This window comes from Sparus aurata, chromosome 6, assembly GCF_900880675.1.
Source record: "Sparus aurata chromosome 6, fSpaAur1.1, whole genome shotgun sequence".
In the NCBI taxonomy this organism is placed as follows: Eukaryota; Metazoa; Chordata; class Actinopteri; order Spariformes; family Sparidae; genus Sparus; species Sparus aurata.
Window position 1 is genome coordinate 9707522 of NC_044192.1, and position 20231 is coordinate 9727752.

The following is a 20231-nucleotide window of genomic DNA, read 5'->3' on the forward strand; positions in this document are numbered from 1 at the left end:
AGTCTGTAACAATGTTAGGATGTGTAGCATGATTGCAAGTCATAAACAACACCCAGAGATCATTGGTTTTGTGAGTGCAACTGCTTAATATGTGAACAAAAGTAGTATAAAGTCTTTGGTGGCACCGGAGGAAGCTGCATGTAATCTGATAAATTGCCTCCAGTGACGTCACTTAGTGACTAAGTTTGCATTGTGGGTAATGTAGGCACCAGGTTTTCTTTGTTTCTGCTGTATCGATTTTGATCATTTGTACAAGTCCATGAGTCAAACAGTACAATGCTGGAGAAGAGGGCTGTTTATCAAAACCTCGGGCCTACATTACCCACAATGCAACTTGGTCACTGAGTGACATCACTGGAAGCTGTTTGTCACATTACATGCAGTTTCCTCTGGAGCCACAAAAAGGTTTTCAACATTTTTTTCCTATGTCAAGCAGTAATACTCCTGAAGACTTGTACACACACTTTCATGAGGAAAATTGGTGGAGTTACCCTTTAAACAAACCCTCTGATACGAGGTGTGTGTCACTTACATTTATATTCTTTATTGTTGGGGATGGTGTGAAGCACGTTTTTGTTAAATGTCAGTCTTTGAATAGAACTGTTGTCATTTGGTGTCATTTTGTGGTTCTTGTTTTTTGCAACGTACAAAACGATAACAGATTAAATTAACTAACCAGGCAGATTAACTGATAATAAAAAGAACAGAATCATTATTTGCGTCTCTCATTAACAGATGAATGTTTCAATCAAGCATACATTTCCATAGCACCGTTTTCGTTGCCCTCCTATCCCGAACAGTCCCGTCCCTGATGTTCCTGGTGTTGTTCCTGCTCTCTCTCCTGCTCCTGGTACTGAGGATCGCTCTGATTCTTACAGCTGCACTCGGCACAGACCGGCATTTTGACTGTCTGGTGTCTGTGAGGGAAGAAAATGTTCAGAGATGCTCCCCAGTGGCTGCCTACATCAAGAAGCACTCTTATCTGAACTTTCACTGCTGATCTGTAGATGGCAGTGATAGCATGAGTATAAATAAACAGGGCCTGCTGAAATATACACTATTTACATTTTTGCATTCTGCGCGCAGCCGGAACCCATTTGCCAACTCGTTGTAATGCATATCTTTGGACTTCTGTCTTGTTTTAGCTTCTTTTTTTTTTTTTGCAAAGTCCTCTGAGTTCAATTAAATTCCACGTCTGCAGAGAATATTGCGGCACAAGCTTTCCAGTGCAACTTGACTCTGGGTTCAGTTTCTGTAAATCTCAGAAATTTCCCCAAAATGAAGACAGCATCTGGAGTCGTGTTGTCTTGGAGGTTTGAGCAGCCCTCGGGAGCCTCTCTGCCTTCCCTAAGTAGCTGAGCCCAGCACAAAGCAACCATTGTGAGGCTGCTCTTTAAACCCATCCCAGTTGCTGAAAAAGCCCTGCATTCAGCGATACCCAGTAAAAAAATCACAGTGCCAGGGCCAAAAATCACAGACTGGAATCTTGTCTGAGGCCCATGAATTCATAGGATTTGTTTAGGAGGTATTCATGCAGTATTCTGTTTGTCACCATGCCGAGCTGCTGAGACTGAGCTGACCTATTTCCCAAATTGCACTGTCACACGCAGAAAGATATAGCCTCTGCTTCAAAAAAAAAACCCACTGTTCCCACGACAAACTGGGTTCAAACAACCGATGTGGTTTGGAACATTTGAGACCACGACCGATGTAGGACACAGTGTGTCACATAAAAAAATCATTTTCAGGAAATCCTACTGTGCTTATGCAACAAAAACAATGTTTGATGTGACACAAAGAATCACCCAGAAGTGACACTGACATACATTCTGAAGCTACAAAATGTGTTTGTAGGTTTGGAGCCGTCGGGTTATTGTTCCAGGAGATAGAAGAGATCAGAAGCTGGCACAAGGGCACATCAGCATTAGGAGTACATGTCATTATGGAAGTTGAACCGCGGTACGTCTACTTACGTGCTGTACTTCATTACAAATCCAGCGTACTTCTACCTCACTCCATCTCAGAAGCCAGGGTTGAAGTTTTCACTCTGACAGCTTCAGTAGGGATGCACATTTCTTTCAGCCAATACTGATTATCGATAATTACCTGCTTCCTGTGACGGATACCAAAAGGCAACAGATAACTTGACACCTGAGGGAAAGAAAAGGACTCAGACGTATCCAGCAAAGATGGATAATCTAGTATTCCTTATAAAGATCTGTTTAAATCATGTTGTTTTCTTCTGAAACTGATCTAATTTTCCACGACGAACCTACCAAAGGTCTGTCTGACGTTGCATCATTTAGTCCCAGTTCAAGGGTTCTTTGGGTACGTGGGAGTTCTGAGTGACATGCGAGCTCTGCGTTCACAGTTAACCACTAATCACAATCATTCCCGATGAATTTACCAAACAAAGCAGGCCCTACTTTGTTGTTTGATAAAATGGACTCCCCTGCAAAATCACCTAAATTATTCCTGAATTATCGGTTATTTCCAAATAAAGCTATTGAAGTAAACTGGTGAAAAATAGTTTTTTAGTTGTCAGTGTTGTGTTTTTCAAGTATCCTGCAGCGCTGATCACCAGTTACTACCGACCCTTCCTGTCCAGTGAAAACCACGTTTCTCACCATGTGGTGATTATGAATGTGGATCAGAGACACAGTATGTGACTCAGATGGGACAGAGACGCTACAAACGTATGATGATCTTATAGAATACGATGTTTTGCTGTAGATTAAACTACCCAGTGGTTCAAATGAGCTCAACCTTCAACATCTACAGCATCAAAGTGTGACATGCAGTGATATTAATCCAAAAACATCAGATGTAAAAGAAACATCCTGACAGGGATGATGATTACTTTTCCTTTTCCAAAACAGACTTGTTACTTTAGTTTTAAAGGCATTTGAGGGGAGTTGTTGATTATTTACAGCCCTTTACCGACTCAAAATGACAATATTTGACGTCCTGGGAATGAGACCCAACAATCGACTGTCTTTCTGGTGCGTTTAGGAACAACTTGAACTTTTCCTACTGATTCTACCTTTGAGATTAATAGTCGTTGAATTGTATTAATATGATGTGATGCTCAGAAATGGCCAGTAGAAATGTCCTTCACAGGGTTACTTTTACTTTTATAACCTTCTTTTTTAAAGAAGTTGTATTTTTCATGCGTATTTTTACTTTAACCATTCTTTTTTTTTTTTTTTACACAGGCATCTGTACATCTACTTGAGTAAAGAATGTGTGTACGTCTGCCGCCTCTGTGTATTATGGCCTTTACTTGAGTAAAAGGATCCTGACTGATTATTTGGGGGTTAATGTGAAGGTGACAACTGTCAGGACTCCCGGTTGTGTGTTTGTTCAGTGATTAGCAGTTTGTGTCTCTGTTTGTTTATTTGGTTGGCTTAATTAAGGAGGGGGCTGGTGTAAAGATTAATTGATTAGGCCACTCTCAGTCATTTATTGAACAAATAGCTCCATGGTGAGAATACCTGGGGTTCTTAAAGGAGCACTATGTAGTTTTGAAAAGAGAAAGATCATCGCTGACTTTTTTATTTTTAATGACGAAACAAACCAAATAAACTCTCTTTGTCTCAAAACCGAAAAAACAAGCGGACCTTAAAGGACGACACAGTTTCATAATGTGTTTTTATGTGGCGGACCCTGCCACCTTTCAAGCTCCAAACAGTGTTCTGGGCACTTTATTTGAGGGGCTTGTATAAACATGTCTGAGTTTCTACTATATCCTCATTAAAATTAAAATTCTGAGTCTGAATTTATTTAATTTTCCTCTGACTTATAACTTTGAACAATGATTGCACCCATGTTCTTCAACAGTTTTGAGCTCCAGTCACTTAAATGAAGTTTTTCTCCAAACGTGAATGAGGCGCCCACCTGAGAGGCAATTGGGGCGACCGCTGGGGGGACCCCGGACCACAGATTGAGCACCGCCGCTGTAGGCACATAAAGGGGGTGGGGAAGAGGCAAGTACGCAACCACTCAGGGCAGACGGGCACTGGAGCAAAAATATTCATCCCCACTTAACATGTCAATCAGGATTAATGCCCCCACAGACCTCTTCTTCAGGTTCACCCAGGTCCTCTCACTGGTGGAGGCACTGCAGCCGGGGCAGAGGCGCTGATATATAAGACAGGACGGGACCGGAGCGCAGCGCAGCGGCTTCAGTAGCGCACAGCACGTCGCGTCGCCTGGACTTGAGTCTCACGTCTCTGCGTCTCCACCAGTAGTTTGACAGGCGTAATGAGCGATCACTCACACGTTTCGGAGAGCGTGATGCATGTCGACTAACATGTCAGAGCTCCTTCAAGTCACACAACTCTCCTCCTGCTCCTGCTGCCTGTTCACTCTGCCTCCGTCTGTGGATTACCCGTGCAGCAGTTTGTGAAGCTGCACATGAGCTGCTTGTTGTTGTTTGCATGCGGATAAACTTGCGGGAGCTCCAGGGTCGCTGTGTTTTGGAGGATATCGGCCGCGTCGTGCGCGTAAAAGAGAAAAACTTGCAGCGTAAACACTTCTCCTGTTTCTGTCGGCTGCTGACCGAGAGCGCTCCCCCGACATGGAGCTGAAGAGCGCGTGTCGTATGTTCCTCTTCCCGGTCCAGATGCTCTATTATCTGGTCCGAGCCAGTTTGGCGTCCCTGCTGCCGAGCAGGAGGAAGGATCTGAGCAGGGAGGTGGTGTTGATCACCGGCGGTGGACGAGGCATCGGCCGACACCTGGCCAAAGAGTTCGCCAAGCAGGGGGCCAGAAAGGTAAAAAAAAAACCAAAAAAACAATTTCACTCCAGCCAACTTGTTGCACCCGCAACGCTCCCTCCTGACTTTTCAAGTTATTTTGCAAAAAAAAAAAAAAGAAAAAAAAAAGTTTATTTGTGTTCAGTAGTATTTGGGCAGCCTGATTTCCTTCACACACACACACACACACACACACACACACACCTCCCCTCCTCCTCCTCCTCCACCTCCCAGTAGCGGGGTCAGTCATGTCCACCCTGCCCCATGTGTATTGTTGTTACTGTTCTCTGGAAGCAGGGATCATAACCTCTAAGTAGCCTCCTTGGGCCAGCGAGACCGGAGACATTGGCCTCAATTTTGGTCCGTGTATTGCACAACAGCTCGGGTCAACCAGGGGCCAGGCCTGGGCAGCCTGTATGGCTGATTGATGTGATTGTAAGTGCTGCATTGAGCTGACACTCATTCTGCTGAGGTCTGGGGTTGATTCAGGTCTGACTGACGTGTCTAGAAAAGTGTTTTATCCAAAGATTAAGGCATTGACTCCATGTGCCTCTATGCATGTGTGTGTGTGTGTGTGTGTGTGTGTGTGTATGTGTGTGTGTGTGTGTGTGTGTGTGTGTGTGTGTGCCTCACTGCTTCAAAGACACTCACACAATATCACTCCTGCTCCGAGCTTATTACAGTTTTAATGGTTTCTTGCCCTCTTTTGAGCAGTCTTTGCTCTGTTGTAAAAATGTGTCGACATATCTCGGCACAACAAAAGGCTCCATGATGCCTTTTTAATAAGAGCCAGATCAGGTTTTGTTTTCAGGACATCAGATGCCTCTTTATGGAGTTTAATCGGAAAGTAAATGAACCCAACACAAACGCAGCGAGGGAGGAACAGATCACAGTATCTTGGATTAGTCACAAAGCTAAAGTGGTGATTCTGACCCCGCTGCTTGTTATTATTAGAGCTCGATTATGTTCAGATTGCAAGAAGTGCAATAGCCAACTCCAAAGTTTTAAGTTAAGGTTAGTGGTGTAATTCTGCTGAGGCGACCCGGCCTCCAAATCTCGTTCTCCAGACTTAAGAACACATGATTGTTTGGTTCAGACCCCAACAAATGTTGACATCATCTTGATTTTGAGAGCATTTCAGTGAAATTGTGATCCCAGATAGTCATTCCCATTGATCATGTGACTCATACCGCGATCGCAATATCAGTAAAAAATAATCGCGATAAGATTTTCGGATCATATCGTGCAGCCATTACAATGACTCATCTTTATGTTTCCCAGCTGAATGTTAAGTTGAATTTTGCATGATGTCGTCCATCAGGGTTCGGTTATGTTCAGATTCAGAGGGGCTGCGATGTGATCACAAAACAATTAGCCATGCATTCCAATTAGGGCGGCACAATTAATCGAAACATGATCTAAATGGGAGACCTTGTGTAAAAAGCCTTTTCTCCAGCTGTAGGAACATATGTTTGTTTGGTACAGACCCTAACAAATGTCCCGACTTCATGATTTTTAACATTTTTTCAGTGAAATTCAGTCGAAACCGTGACCAAAATAATCAACAAACTGTGTATAAATGGCAGTTTTGACTTTATAGTGTCTTTGTATTGTATCTCAGAGCTATCTACTGAAGTTAGCATGCTAACCAACTAGCCCCATCCTATCCTGGTCCCAGGCTCCTGTGCTAGCTGTGCAAACACTAATGTTCCCCTGGACCCTGAGCTCACAGACCAAACTGCTAATTGCACGGCTAACCGAGCTAACTGGGCTAAGAACCTAGTGCCAGCCACAGTTAGCAGCAGTTAGCGTTGAAAACATAAAAAAATTGTAGTCATCCATTATTAACATAAACAAAACACAGATTAATTAACTTCCATTTCTTCGCTCATGCTCAGCCTACCTCAGCCGAGTTCAGTTCGTAAACATGTTTACATCTGTTACGTTTCACCATCCATTAGGTTCAGTTAAAGAAGCCTGATCTTATAAATATATTTTCGGCATGGAGGCATAACCTTTAAAGAGAGTATAGTGATGCATCTTAGAATCATGTTTCGCCCCCTCCCCACCCCTGTCGTCCATGCTCTGGAACATGTGTGTGAGGTGATCCCCAAGTTACCGGATTACACGGATGAGCTGGAGTGAATCATTGAATATCATGTTTGCAAACTCTAAAATTGCAAATCGATATTGTCCCTGGAACTAATCCAGTCCCGCCAGCGTCAGAGAATCCCCCAACCCATCAAACCAGTGGACCCCCCCCCTCACCACCATCCCTCACCCCCCTAACAAGGAGCCGTCACTCGGGCCTGAAATGCTCCAGTGGCTACACACACACAGCACCTCATCCCTGCAGGTCGGGCTCCGATCCCATCATCACCTCCGGCTACACTTTGTCTCCCAATCCAGCGGGTGAACATTCCACAGCTGAGTGCCTGATGAGCCGCCGGTGTCCCTTCAGCGGGGACGTGTTAACACAGCGCGGCGCTATTTTTTTTTTTTGATCACCTCAGATGGGAGTCGTCGTTACACGGGGAGGGGGGGGACGGTGGTAATTTTCACTGCTAGAAAGCGGTGAGCAGCCCAGCTGAATGCTGCGGGTTGTAATTATCAGTACTTGTGTGACACGGGCTCATCTCGCATGCTCACTCTCAAGGCGCAATTTTGAGCCGCGAGAAAATATTGCTGAAAGCTTGATGAAACACTAACTGCTCGCCCTCTGTCTTTCAATGCGTCTCCTTGGGGAACGAGCAAGAAGGAACGGGCGGGTTTTTAAAAGCTTTTGCTCTGCAGCTGCACAACAAAGGATGTCACCACGCTTTTCAGCACCCCCATTGTTGGGTATTATCAAGGTGTGAAGGCTTTGAAAACAACACCTGTGGTAATGTGTATGACAATTACTCCCTGCCTAAAGAGATGCTAAAGGGGAATAGGACGGTAATTATGAATAGGGCTAACCTCCGCGAACTCGCGCTCACCCCAGTCTGAGCCCCTTTGTGATTGGCAGCCGGAATTTCCTTTCCCCTCTACTCGGCTTTGGTGTTTTCACGGTGTGAGGAAGACTAACTACAGCGCTGATGAAAGAATCCGGCGAGATGGAGAGCCGAGGACTCAGGAGGGGAGCCAGGTCTTCTTGTGTGCTGTTAGGGGGGGAACCGTTGCAGAACGAAGCCCCGAAACAATAAAACCAGACCAGAAGTATTTTCTCGAGAGCGGCATCCAAGTTCAGAGCGCCGCTAGAGGTCTTTTCAGAACAACTCCAGTAAATAGCTGACAACTTAAAACAGCAGAATTCTTCAAAGCTCCCTCAAAGTATTTTTCACCATGACAACAACTGCAGAAGAAAGCGGTCGCAGAAAACACGGATTTTATGTGGTTGTTAACGTTACGTAAAGCAGTCAGTGCACGGAAGATGAACCAAACTGAGGCACTGACAACAGGTTTATGTCAGTGTGTGTGTGTGTGTGTGTGTGTGTGTGTGTGTGTGTGTGGGTGTGTGTGTGTGTTGGGCTGGAGGCGGGAAGCACACCGCTCCCAGCTGGGTATTGCCCTGCAGCTGACCTTGCTGTCTCCGCAGTAATTAGACAGCGGCAGGCGACTGCCTCCTGAACTCCTGCTGCCCCCTCTGTGTGCCGCCTCTCTGCTGGCCCATACAATGGGTGCGAAAAGGAGGGTTCATACCCAACCCATACATTCAGACCCGAGAGATAGAGTGTCACTATAATTCAGCCAGGAGCTACCGGGGGACAGGGAGACGCACACCGCAGCCGGTATTGAGTGGCATCTCCAATCCCTCTCGAGGTCTCGTGTCGGAGCTTCAGCGACGTTAATTCGTTGATCAGACGGCGTTTACTTCCAGCGCGTGCTGAAGCCTTGTTAGCCACGCCTGGTTAGAAACAATCACCGGCGTATGGCTGATAGCGAAGGCGGCTTGTGCAAGGTCAATTAAAAACTGTTTTCTTACTGTTTCTATCCAGATAGCAATTTGGCCGGCGCTTGTTTGTACTGAGGGTCCTGTGTGTTGTGACGGGTGATAAACCTAATGAATTAAATAACATTTTAACAGGAGAGCACAGTTTGAGTGCCGACTTTTAATGAGAGCTGTCAGCTTTGTTTGTAAGGCTCAAATCCTATTAAAAGCTTTCAGTTATTTATCAAGACCTGTCTGCCTTCGCTGATTACTCAAACGGGCTTGCAAATGAAGCAAACAGAAGGAAAAAAAAAAAAGCCCCAATCAAAAAGCAACTCAAACAAGGGGCCTGTTCACAGAGGGAGCCAAACCCCTCATTGCTTCTGATCTGATAAAGAAATAAAGAACGCATTCCAGACTGTAATCTTTGACGTCTCTGGAGCTTTACCCTGTCAGTGTTTCTGTGTTTGACTCGCTTACTATCAGACAGTTATTGACACACGGAGTGCAACATTAAAAGCAGAATCTCGGCGCAGTAATTTGATGATTTCTGAGGGCCGTGTCTGCGCAAATTAACGCGCTGTCAATGCCAGTATGTTGTGTTTGGCTCCGGATAAACGGCTGGTAAATTTGAGGAGATTGGCGCTGTCTGAAAGTGTCCCGTTGCCGAGGGAGGACGGGTTCAATACGTGCAAAAAGATGACGTGTGATCATCGGTGGCAATGGGAAGCCACACACACACACACACACACACACACACACACACACAAACACACACACACTCTCTATTGTGTGTGTTTGTGTGCGTATGGTACACACACGCAGCCTGTCTGTCGCTCACATACACGAGATCACTTTCCAGTAGACTTTTTGCTCAAATATTAACCTTGGTCACGGGCGACCGGCCAAATCCCACACTGGCGTCCTCAGCACTTCACACACGCACTGTTTTCAGACTCCCTGACCAGAAATGACGGGGCTCATCTGCCCAACAGGCCGTGTAATCTCTTTGAGAATTTGTGTTTGAGAGATGAGGAGGGCTCACCCCCTGATTTCATTACCTTTCCCTGACCCCGAAGACTGACAGATCTAATTGCCCAATCACTAGTCCCCCACCTCCATCCAACCCCATGTTCCCTGCTCAAATGACCGGCCTTCATTTAGTCTCCGGGCGGAAGAAGAGACAGTTCATTCACACCGCAGCCCCCCGAGCCTTTAATCTTGCTCGAAAACTATTTGTTGGAGTGAAAATGGCCTCTCTGTTCTCTGAATGAAAGGAACATCGCTGCCCAAAGATCCCCACAGCCACACCGGGCCTGACTGCCAGAAAAAATTGCGCAAAAAACGACGTAATGTTGTGTTGATGACTGACTGTGAAAACAAACCCCTTTGTTCCATTTATAGGCTACAGTTCACTCACTTCTGATCTCGGCACAGTTTCGGTGCGTGCAGAACATTTCACCATTTGTTTTATAACCTTTTTTTAAACGTTTTCTTTTTCTTTTTTCTTTTTTCTGCTAGGTGATCCTGTGGGGCCGAACAGAGAAGTGCCTGAAAGAAACAGCCGAAGAGATCTCTGTCTCAGGAACAGAGTGCCACTACTTCCTGTGTGATGTGGCCAATCGGGAGGAAGTCTACAAGCAAGCCAAGGTGGTTAGAGAAAAGGTACACCAGTTTTTATATTCAGAGGCGTTTTCTGCTCGCACAAAAAGATTCCGTGTTTGCACACAGTGAACCTCTTCATAAAGTACGTCGCTGTGATGCCTCTCTGTCTCCTCTCCTATGTATACTGGCTCTGAGCCGCTCTCGCTCCCATCTGGTGTATAGATTACACTTCATCTGAAATATCTGAATAAGAGCGGGGAATATTGCTGAAAGCTCTGCTGCAGCACAACTGTGTCATCTCACGAAGGCAGACAGAAAACACACAGATCTTTAACGGCATTTTTTTCTTTTTTTTCCCCCCCTTCGCCGTGCTTTTCAATCGCAGGTCGGAGATGTTACGATACTCGTGAACAATGCAGCTGTAGTCCACGGCAAGAGTCTGATGGACAGCGACGACGACGCCCTTCTGAAATCCCAACACATCAACACCATGGGACAGTTCTGGGTAAGACTCGCAGGAAATTAAAGCAGAGGGAAGCGCGCATGCAGAAGTAGGGGGAATTCCTCCGAGCAGATTATCCTTATCGTTTTCATATTTTGATTATAGCGTGGCAGTATTTACAGTAGGCACCCCCGGACTTGTCAATCACGACTGCTATTATGGCAGGTTAAGTAGGGTATTTCCAATTCTCCTCTCAGCCCCCGAAACATCAGAGGGGATTTGAAACTTGTGGCATTTTTTTTATTTTGAATGGAGATCAAAAGGCTGTAATATGCAGACAGAAATGCAATTATCAACTAAATGGAAATAGAAATTTCATCTGCGGTTCCACTGCGGGCCTGTTCCTCCTGTCTGTTCTCCTTTTTTCACTCTGCTGAATATATATCACCTTCTATTTGTATGCTTCCTTCCACCCTGAATTAATTCTCCGACTTCATTTAACCCCTTTTTTTCTTCCCTCGCCCACAGACTACAAAAGCCTTCCTGCCTCGGATGCTGGAGCTGCAGCACGGACATGTAGTGTGCATAAACTCCATCCTGTCCCAGTCTGCCATCCCTGGAGCCATAGACTACTGCACCTCCAAGGCCTCGTCGCTGGCCTTCATGGAGAGCCTGACGCTGGGCCTGCTGGACTGTCCCGGCGTCGGCTGCACCACCGTGCTTCCCTTCCACACCAACACAGAGATGTTCCAGGGCATGAGAGTCAGGTATTTATGCATATATATACATATTTGTTATTTATTTATAGCCAAGATGGAGGGATGGCAATTCATGTTCCCCACAGGATGAACCATAAGGACAGTGGGGATCTTTCGTTGTGCGCCACATTGAAATTTATAGTTCAGAGAGAACACTTTATCAACTACTGGATGGATTTCTGGGAACTTTGCTTTATGTTTCCAAGGTCCCTTAAGGATACATTCTATTATTATTACTTATTCATCCAGCCCCAGCAGTTCTCACTTAAAAGTAAACTGGATTTTTATCTTCTTGTTGGATACATTTGGTTCCCAGACAATGTCTCCGATGAACTTTAGTGATCCCCTGACTTTTTTCCTTTTTTAATGAGCTACTCCCTCGTAGACCCTAATAAAAGACAATCGCAGTGTTGGAATCTAAAGTGAAAGTTTATGACTTTGCGCAACCGTCTGGGATATTGCAGATACTCTCCCACAGTTTCGTTGTGACTCAGAATATTATTGATCCACCGGGCCTTAATAGAAAACAGTTTGAGAGACTGGTCAAAAGTAGTAGCATCTCAATCACCAAAAAAAAGGGTTTTAGCTGGTCATCAGTCATTAAGCAGTTCACTGTTTGTCGGCCCTCTAGCCCCTGTTCCGATGCTTTGAAGGTGTCATATGTAACAATTGGCCACCTGTCGAATTGATTCTTTAAAAAAAAGGGGGCAGCATATTTGCTCAAGGACCCGCTAACTGCTGTTAACTGCAGTTGCCATTAGCCAGTTAGCTCAGTTAGCCGTGCAGCTAGCAGTTCGGAATGGGAGCTTTGAGCACCAGGGGAGTGTTGCTGTTTACATCACTAGAACAGGAGCTTTGGAGCCAGATGGGAACAGGCTAGCTGCTTAGCATGTTAACTTCAGTAGTTATCTATGCAGCACAATATGCTGATGTCAAAACTGTGATTTCTTCACATTCATAGTTTTGCTAATTTTTGGATTAACCAAACATATTGACCCTTTTAAATCTATAGTAGTGCTAAACTGTGCAACATAGAGGTTGTGCATACTCATACATGTGCATGAGTACGCCCAACCTTTTAATATTGTTGTGTAAGAACTTTTGGAAATGTCAGAAACATCTTGTATATAGTTCAGCAGCTTACACCAACAGTTTATCTAAAATTAGTTGCGATATTAGCATGTCAAGCTAAAGCAGGCTTTGTTGGCACCATACATTCAAATTATTTGTTGAGTAATGAATATAGCTTGGAAATGCATTCTTCGTTTCATTAGAAGGATCATCATTTAATGTGAAACTACTTTCTTTTCTCTTGTAGGTTTCCTCAGCTCTTTCCTCCTCTCAAACCTGAGGTGGTCGCTCAGAGGACCGTGGATGCAGTCAGAGCGGACAAGGCCTTCCTCTACCTGCCCTGGACTATGCATGCTCTCGTCATTCTGAAAAGGTAAAAAAAAAAAATCAAAAAGGAACTCTAATTTGTCATTTCTTGTCTCGTTTTCATCTGTGTCGTCGTTTAATGCTTAACATTCCCTCCTTTGCCTTTATGCTCTTTTTTTTTTAGCTTCATGCCACAAGTTGCACTTGAAGAAATCCACAAGTTTACTGGGAGTTATACCTGCATGAACACGTTCAAAGGGAGGACATGAGCCAGGATTGCGCCCAATGGGAGCGCAGCCTCAACAGCTCTGAGGTGTAAATGAAGGGAATATGGACCTTAAGACATATGGAGGTGGAGGAGGCCACATGGTAGTGTGAAGACAAACACTTAGGGGACATGCAAGGTGGTTCCTCCTGCAGGTAGAATTAATTTGATAAACTGCAGGACACACCCTGGTCCCATTTGTATGTGTGTGCGTGTGTGTGTGTGTGTGTGCGCATGTATATAGGATGGAGAACTGAATGCCATTTTCACTTTGAACAGAAGCCATGCATAGGACTGTACCAGTAGTTATTCTGGGAGTTTTTTGTGACACTTGTTTTTAGTATGTTTTTACACTTCTGTTATTTTTTTTTTTTATTCTCCTTTTAACGTGTCTTTGAATCAAACGAGATAATAAAATGGAGTTTTAGAGACGCGCCGTGTTTCTTTTTATGCATGATGAAAACAGAAAAAAGTGAACACTTGGGAGGCACAGCGTTGTTCTGTGTCTGGGTTTTGACTCCCATGGCAGCGTGATAACAACTTTTGATTTATTCCAAGCATGAGATCAGCGACTGTGACAGACGATGTTGTCAAAACATTAAACACGAGCTTGGGGCGGAATGTGTATAATTGTTTGTTCTCCTGCTGTCAGAAAATGGTGCAGGGGGGATGGTGTAATGCTCCATAAATACAGTGAACTCAAAACAAGTCGGTCAGGACCTCCTCGTCACACAGTAGTCTAAACCACATTGAACATGCACAGGCAGAGACACTGTTGTATTTATTGAGCCCTGAAAGGACAGAACTCCTCTGAGGGACTGAAGTTGAAGAAAACTTCTGAAAAATAAACTTTTATTGCTCATTATAAGGACACCAGTATATCATTTGGTTTTGTAATGTTGGCCCACTTTCATAAAGTCTTACAATGTCTGCCTGCTACACGTTTGTGGTGGTAGATCATATAAATGTGACTTACATTAGCAAAACCCCAGAGGCTAATATTCCAGGAAAAAATGGGGACATTATGGAGCCTCTTTGGTTTTATTGCATATGAATCTGAGCATGCTCTAAGACTTACAGAGGAAAAGAGCTTTATACATCCACAGAAGATGAGATTTATTCATGCCAGAGTCAGAGAATTACCTTGTGATTGAGGATGTTATTTAAGAACTAGAAAATAATGTCTTCAAATTGTCAGGAGCCAAGCTTGGTAGCTGAAGTTCGTCCGTCCCCATGGGAAATATGCAACTCTAACGACTTCATACGAAGAGGAGAAACTGATCTGTGATTTCATCCTATATGAACTGAATGAAACCCTGGAACACTAAACAAACAACTCAGTATATTAAAGGAATGTTTAAAATTTCGATTATTGTGCTTATTTGCTTTCTTGCCCAGAATTTGATGAGAATATTGATATCACTGTCATGTTTATACAAAATATATGAAACTACAGCAACCAGCATTTTATTTTAACTTAGTGTAAGGAGCAGGAGGAGACCGCTCGTACGGAAGCTCTGAGGGGCCAATTTTTTTTTTGTATTCAGCAAAAAAGTGTTTATTCCCAGAAAAAAAATCCCTAAAAAGAAAATTCACTTGGTTTCGCTTTTGAAGTTTTTTCACACATGCTGCCTCCAAAAACAAATTTACCTTTCGCTGTAAAAAAGAATTTTCTCCATGATTTTTTTCCAAAGGAAAAAAGAGAGTTTTGTGACATGTTTTTTTTCTCTTGAAAATAAAAGAGATGTATACGAAATGTTGGGGGGTTTTTTTCCCTGAAAAAAATCTTTCCTTAATTTTTTTCTCCAGGATTAGTTTGTTTCTTGAAAAAGAAAAAAGAAATTCAAGTAAAACGTTTTTTCCCTGAAAATTCATTAAAGTTTATTTCTTCAAAATGAAATCTTTCCTCGATTGTTTTCCAGAAAAAAATTTTTTTTCCTAAAAAAAGTATTTATTTTTCCTAAAAACAGATTTCTATTCACTTGCTTTCACACTATAATTATTATTTTTTTTATTTTATTTTTTTTATTTTAAAAGTATATTTTTTAACTCCCAGTCAAAATGTTTAACTATTCCTTTAACTGTAAATGACACCTAAAACACGTAACTGTGTCCATGACAGGGATTTCTAAGGGTAGACATCCCCCTCATGAGTAAAAGGTCTCTTTCCACTCCATATAGATTGTGTAGACAGATTGCTTTAGATATGCTGAACACGATTCTATTTATTAAGAGAACATAACGAAATCAAGCTTCAATAGGTGTGTTTTATAATAAGGAGCACTTCTTAGAGCTTTGCATGAAGTTGACACCTGGCCCTTCTTCAACAGAATTTCTGTGACTCACACAGTCGGCTCACTGAGGCAGGATAGACAGACTGTTTGAAGGTTATTGCATTGATCAGTGAGTGTTGAACAGTTTCATACCTTTGGGTAACGGTGTCTCTACTTTATTTTGTTCGATTTTACTTTGTCAAGGACTACTTGAACTGTTTGCACAATCCCAAACAGACCAGAGACACCTTAGCAAAATGGAATTGTTCTCCTACCTTAGTTACACAACACGGCAGCTTATTCATTATAAGCCAGTGAAAGACCCGTGTGTGGTGTGTGTACAACCTGGTTCTCCAATAAGAAGTTGTTGCCCTTGCTGTCGTGTTTGACCTGTAACTTTACTCAGAGAATAGAGAATAGTCAAATGTGCAGTCCATGAAGGCCATCAGAACCAAACTTTAATGGAAGCGGAATGAAAAGTTCAGGTTATACTGCTCCACAAAAACACAATACCAAGGATCATGAGCAGCAATAAACCAACTCATAATGTTGAGGAAGGGTTTGTGCTCTTTTTCACATCACAGATGGTAGACAGTGAATCAGAGCTCATTAATGTTTAATGAGATGAGGCTAAAACCTGACCACATTGAGGTTTATCACAATGAAAGAAGGGCTGTGGTAAGGACCAAAATGCCAAACTCATTTCCCTTTTTTGACCAGATGTGGAGCCGGTGTTGGATTGTTTTTACACTATCTAAACCACTTTACAATGTGTAGACCATCCATGTTTGAATCAGGAAAATATGAAAACACAAATCGTAGAGAACTGTATGGTTGGATTTGTCATTCCAGTTGGAGGAGGACGACTTTCTCACATGAAACTGTGACCATCGGCCGATAACGTTTCTGCAGTGCTGCGCAAGCTCACACTTCACAGGAGGGAGGTCAAAGTTCAGTTCACACAGATTAAAAGGAACCAGTTCACGTTCAAAGTTCACAATTTTACATTTTGAACTGCCTTCACAGTCCAGTAGAGGAACTAGTTCATGTTTATCTCTTCCATATTCTTCTATATCTGATTATTACATTTAGTGGCAACTCACTCATTACCACTTGACCTCATCATCTGGGGTCCAACCCCAACCATAACCATAACCCCAACTCTTTGTTTTTTAGGGATGATTTAAATACTTTAAATAGGGGTTTAACAAGAGCAAGATTAACAAATGAAAAGTAGTAAGAAACCAGAGCCAGTGCAGATCCCCCCATATTCTGGGGAGCATCACCCTTAGTCCCTTATCTAACCCCAACCCCAACCAGGTTGTTTTTAACCACAACCTAACCCCAACCAGGATTCATTTGTCAGGATAATCTACTATTCATAATATTTATTCCCCCGACCATGAAAAGAGGAAAAAATTTGTTTTTTCACCATGTTTTTGCAAACAAAATGATTTTTTTTCTTCTACTGATTTTTTTTTTTGTCAATCAGGTTTACACATTTATCAAAACCTGAAAAAAAATCACTCCAAAATGTAATTAGAGTTTATTGATCTTTGAGGTGAGATTTCACTACTTTGCTGCAGCGAAATGTAACCGAATGCATACCTGTGATAGAGTAAGGCGTCAGGATAAAGATGTAAAGACAATGATGAACTAACCTATGAATGAATTGATGAAGAGTTCATTCATCTTTGAGGTGATTTTGAGGGGAGATTTCTCCACATTGCTGCAGTGAAATGTAACCAAACGTGTACCTGTGATAAAGTAAGGCATCAGGAAGAAGATGCAAATACAATGAAGAGCCAACATCTGTGAAAAAATGTTTTTCAATGATTTTTTTTAGCTTAGTTTTTATAATTCTTTTTCTTCTGAACTTTTTTTTTTGACAGGTTTTACACATTCACTGAAAGTTCAACACTGTTTACTGCCGTCTATAATAAATATCTTTTGTAAGGCGATTATCTGTCTGTTTTTTCAAGTCTCAGTTTCTCTTTTTCACCACATAAAACAGCAGAATAATTGCTTTCACGTTAAATTGACGGTTTATTGATGTTTTGACTTATCATCAGAATGCACAAAGCAGGCAGCTCCGTATCTGCAGACCTGAAACAGGACCTCATACCTTCATTCCTTCTGCTTGCTCACCAAGATGCTCTGATTGTTCCTCCTGAGACCGTAACCAGTATATTTAGATCAGAGCAAAGAGCAACGTTCAGAGAAAATGCAGCGCAGTGCAAATTTGCGCCGTGCTGTTTCCTTCCTCGCTGTGAGGTTAATCATGAAGCCAATGCTGTTAACGTGGAAAAAGAATGTGTGCAACGTGACAATAATCGCAGATTCTCGGTTAAATATTGAAGATTGTGAAACCAGCCAACACGCAAACGACACAAGTAAACTGTGGCTGCCATTTGACAGACAAGTGAACACTGTGGTTTTTGCTATTTCTGTAAAACAAACACGCAGAGAACACATACACAAAGACTGTCACCTCGTTGCCTGGAGAGTAATACACCGGAGTGGTCACATAAAGGAATATAAGGAGATCACAGATCCAGACACCACATATCTTAACCCAATTTAAAGCAAGCCCACACAACCAAGAGCGAACCCATGAGAGTGGCTGTAAAAGCTGGGATAGTGCCTGCCCTTTGGCTGCCAGACAAGCCCCATAAACATTCATTTGAATCCCAGCGAACCATAAATGCCCTCCTGTGCACTCACGATAGGGCCGCACATTGTGATCAGTGGGTGACCCACACTGGGTGGGGAGGGCCGACGCGCTGTGCCGAGAGTGAACCCGAGCCTCCTTCGAGGGGCCTGTTTCTCATTCTCCAAGCGGGGCTGTTGCGAAAGCAGAGGGAGAAGAAGCATGTTGGGATGGAACTAGGTTGAGGAGGCATGTAGTTCACGTATGCTGGGAGAGGAGGGCTAAAATGGCTGGAAATCTCATGGGGCAGGTTCAGAGCAAGGTTAGCCAAATACTGAATAAATCAAAGCGAGCTTGGGAAAACCTTTTCCCTGCTGAAGGCGCTCAGCTCCAGGATGACTGACCGGGCGCAGGTGGAAGAAGCAGAGGTTTGATCACATGGGGAGAAATCGGAGAGTGTGGCTGTCTCAGCTGTGACCGCATTCCCAGGTGTCTCTGCTGGATGTTTCACTTTAATTTTGGATTGTAAAACATGTGATAAGAAGCCTTTGAGCAGTTTTCCCCTCTCTTTCTGTGTGTTTGATTTGAAAACTGACAGTGCAACAAACTGAATCATCACCACCATTATGTTTATGCATGTTTATCTTAAATGTTTATCAGTCATAATGTCCTCTTACTGCACCCTTTGTTACTGAACGCCCCTGCAGTTCCTTCTTTTTTACTTTGAAAGAGAGCGCAAGGAGCCTGAGCGTACTTTTCCTATATGCTGTCCAGGCATTTGTAATCCCAACACAGGGGCTCGGAACGTCGGCCTCCAATGATCCATTAAATATATTATAGGCGCCTGGATCTGGAGTCCATTTGGCTCGTTGTGCAGTGATGCTGAACGCATGTAAAAAACCTCGGCGAGCGCAGGATTCTGTCGTTATTCACATCACATACGCTTACAGATCCTGTGACTCCCAGTTTCCTGGCAGATGGTTCGCCGTGACTTTGAAGCCTAATGTGGCTCCGCTGCATATGATGAATGTGTTTCCAAAAACACCCTCATATCTCGTTTCACTTCACATTCTGCGCAAATAATGAACGTGTTTGTCGCCTACTGTCCTTTAAAAATGCCATTATTTCTGTCAATGTTTCGGAGCCCTGGATTCATAACGCAGAAGCTCCAAATAAATATGCCCTTGTTTTGCACTAACACACTCCTGGCTACGCGAGCGGAGGAGTATTACCTGTAATAAAAACCCCATAAGTCTGTGCGCCTCGCGGACCGGCAAGACACACCGCCCGAAGCAAATAGCTGAATGAGCTTGAAGCCAGGGGCAGCGAGAAGGTGGAGGAGTGGAGTTCACACGAGGTGTTATTTGTTACAGCGCCTTATCCGCTTTCTTCGGACAACGCCGTTAGCCCACTCGCCAGTTTGTTGCCGGGTTCATCCATCACAGGGTAGGTAGTATGATAAAAAGGCTCAGGCCTAACCCACAGCAAGGGGCCAGCCGTGACGCCTCAGTTGACCTGTCAGACTGTAAGAATGATTATACACTGTGGTGTTAAAGGTCAAAGAGAGCAGCAAGCTCAGAGGGTGTCAGACCTCAAAAACACACACACACACACACCACATACAGAGGAGATAAATGGAGGGAATTTGCCGCAATCCATTAATGAATGAGTAAACTGTCAACGCATTAGACTCAGAGGGACAAAATATTTCAACCTTTTGTCATGTAGTTATGGGCCCGAGAATAGAAGCAAATTACTTTAATGGTGCCATGAAATATTCAACTGCTCCAGTAAAAGAATGCCTCCTTTACAGGTAGAGGCCTCATACATATGCAGTAAGCAGATGGGGCCTTAGTTCTACAACACAAGGTCAAACAGTTGGTAGTTGGGGCATTACTCTCCGTATATTCTATTCATCACCGGCTGCCAGCCGTATCTACACGGTACTTCCTCCACAGCGAGCGAGCGGAAAAGCGCAGAATATCTATATGGTGATCTCTGCGGGGAGAAAAGGTTTTGGAGCCACACAGGAAAAGTCTGTCTCTGCTATCACCAACCGCTGTTCATTAAGGCTTGTTTCTGTTCTGGGACATCGTATCACGCCAACAGATATGATTAGGAGCAGCACTAGATCAGAGCGAGGAGGTGTGTGGAACCACTGGAGAAGTGGCTCACACCTGCAGTAATGTGTTTAA

General features: G+C 43.6%; 1 protein-coding gene across 1 annotated transcript; it reads left to right on the forward strand.

The window, feature by feature from the left end:
- The first annotated feature begins 3989 nt into the window (after positions 1 to 3989).
- dhrs3b (dehydrogenase/reductase (SDR family) member 3b) lies at positions 3990 to 14480 on the forward strand. Its single transcript, XM_030421613.1, has 6 exons — positions 3990 to 4774; positions 10188 to 10331; positions 10657 to 10776; positions 11242 to 11480; positions 12790 to 12915; positions 13033 to 14480. Exons 1-6 carry the CDS (start codon positions 4580 to 4582, stop codon positions 13115 to 13117), a joined length of 909 nt encoding a protein of 302 aa, XP_030277473.1. The 5' UTR covers positions 3990 to 4579; the 3' UTR covers positions 13118 to 14480.
- The last annotated feature ends 5751 nt before the right edge of the window (positions 14481 to 20231 follow it).

What these genes read in the sequence shown, in the direction of transcription:
- dhrs3b (XM_030421613.1), top strand. Translation starts at nt 4,580, where the DNA reads ATGGAGCTGAAGAGCGCGTGTCGTATGTTCCTCTTCCCGGTCCAGATG. An exon ending in ACACCATGGGACAGTTCTGG is followed by an intron (nt 10,777 to 11,241) that starts GTAAGACTCGCA and finishes CCTCGCCCACAG; the next exon opens with ACTACAAAAGCCTTCCTGCC. An exon ending in GCTCTCGTCATTCTGAAAAG is followed by an intron (nt 12,916 to 13,032) that starts GTAAAAAAAAAA and finishes TTTTTTTTTTAG; the next exon opens with CTTCATGCCACAAGTTGCAC.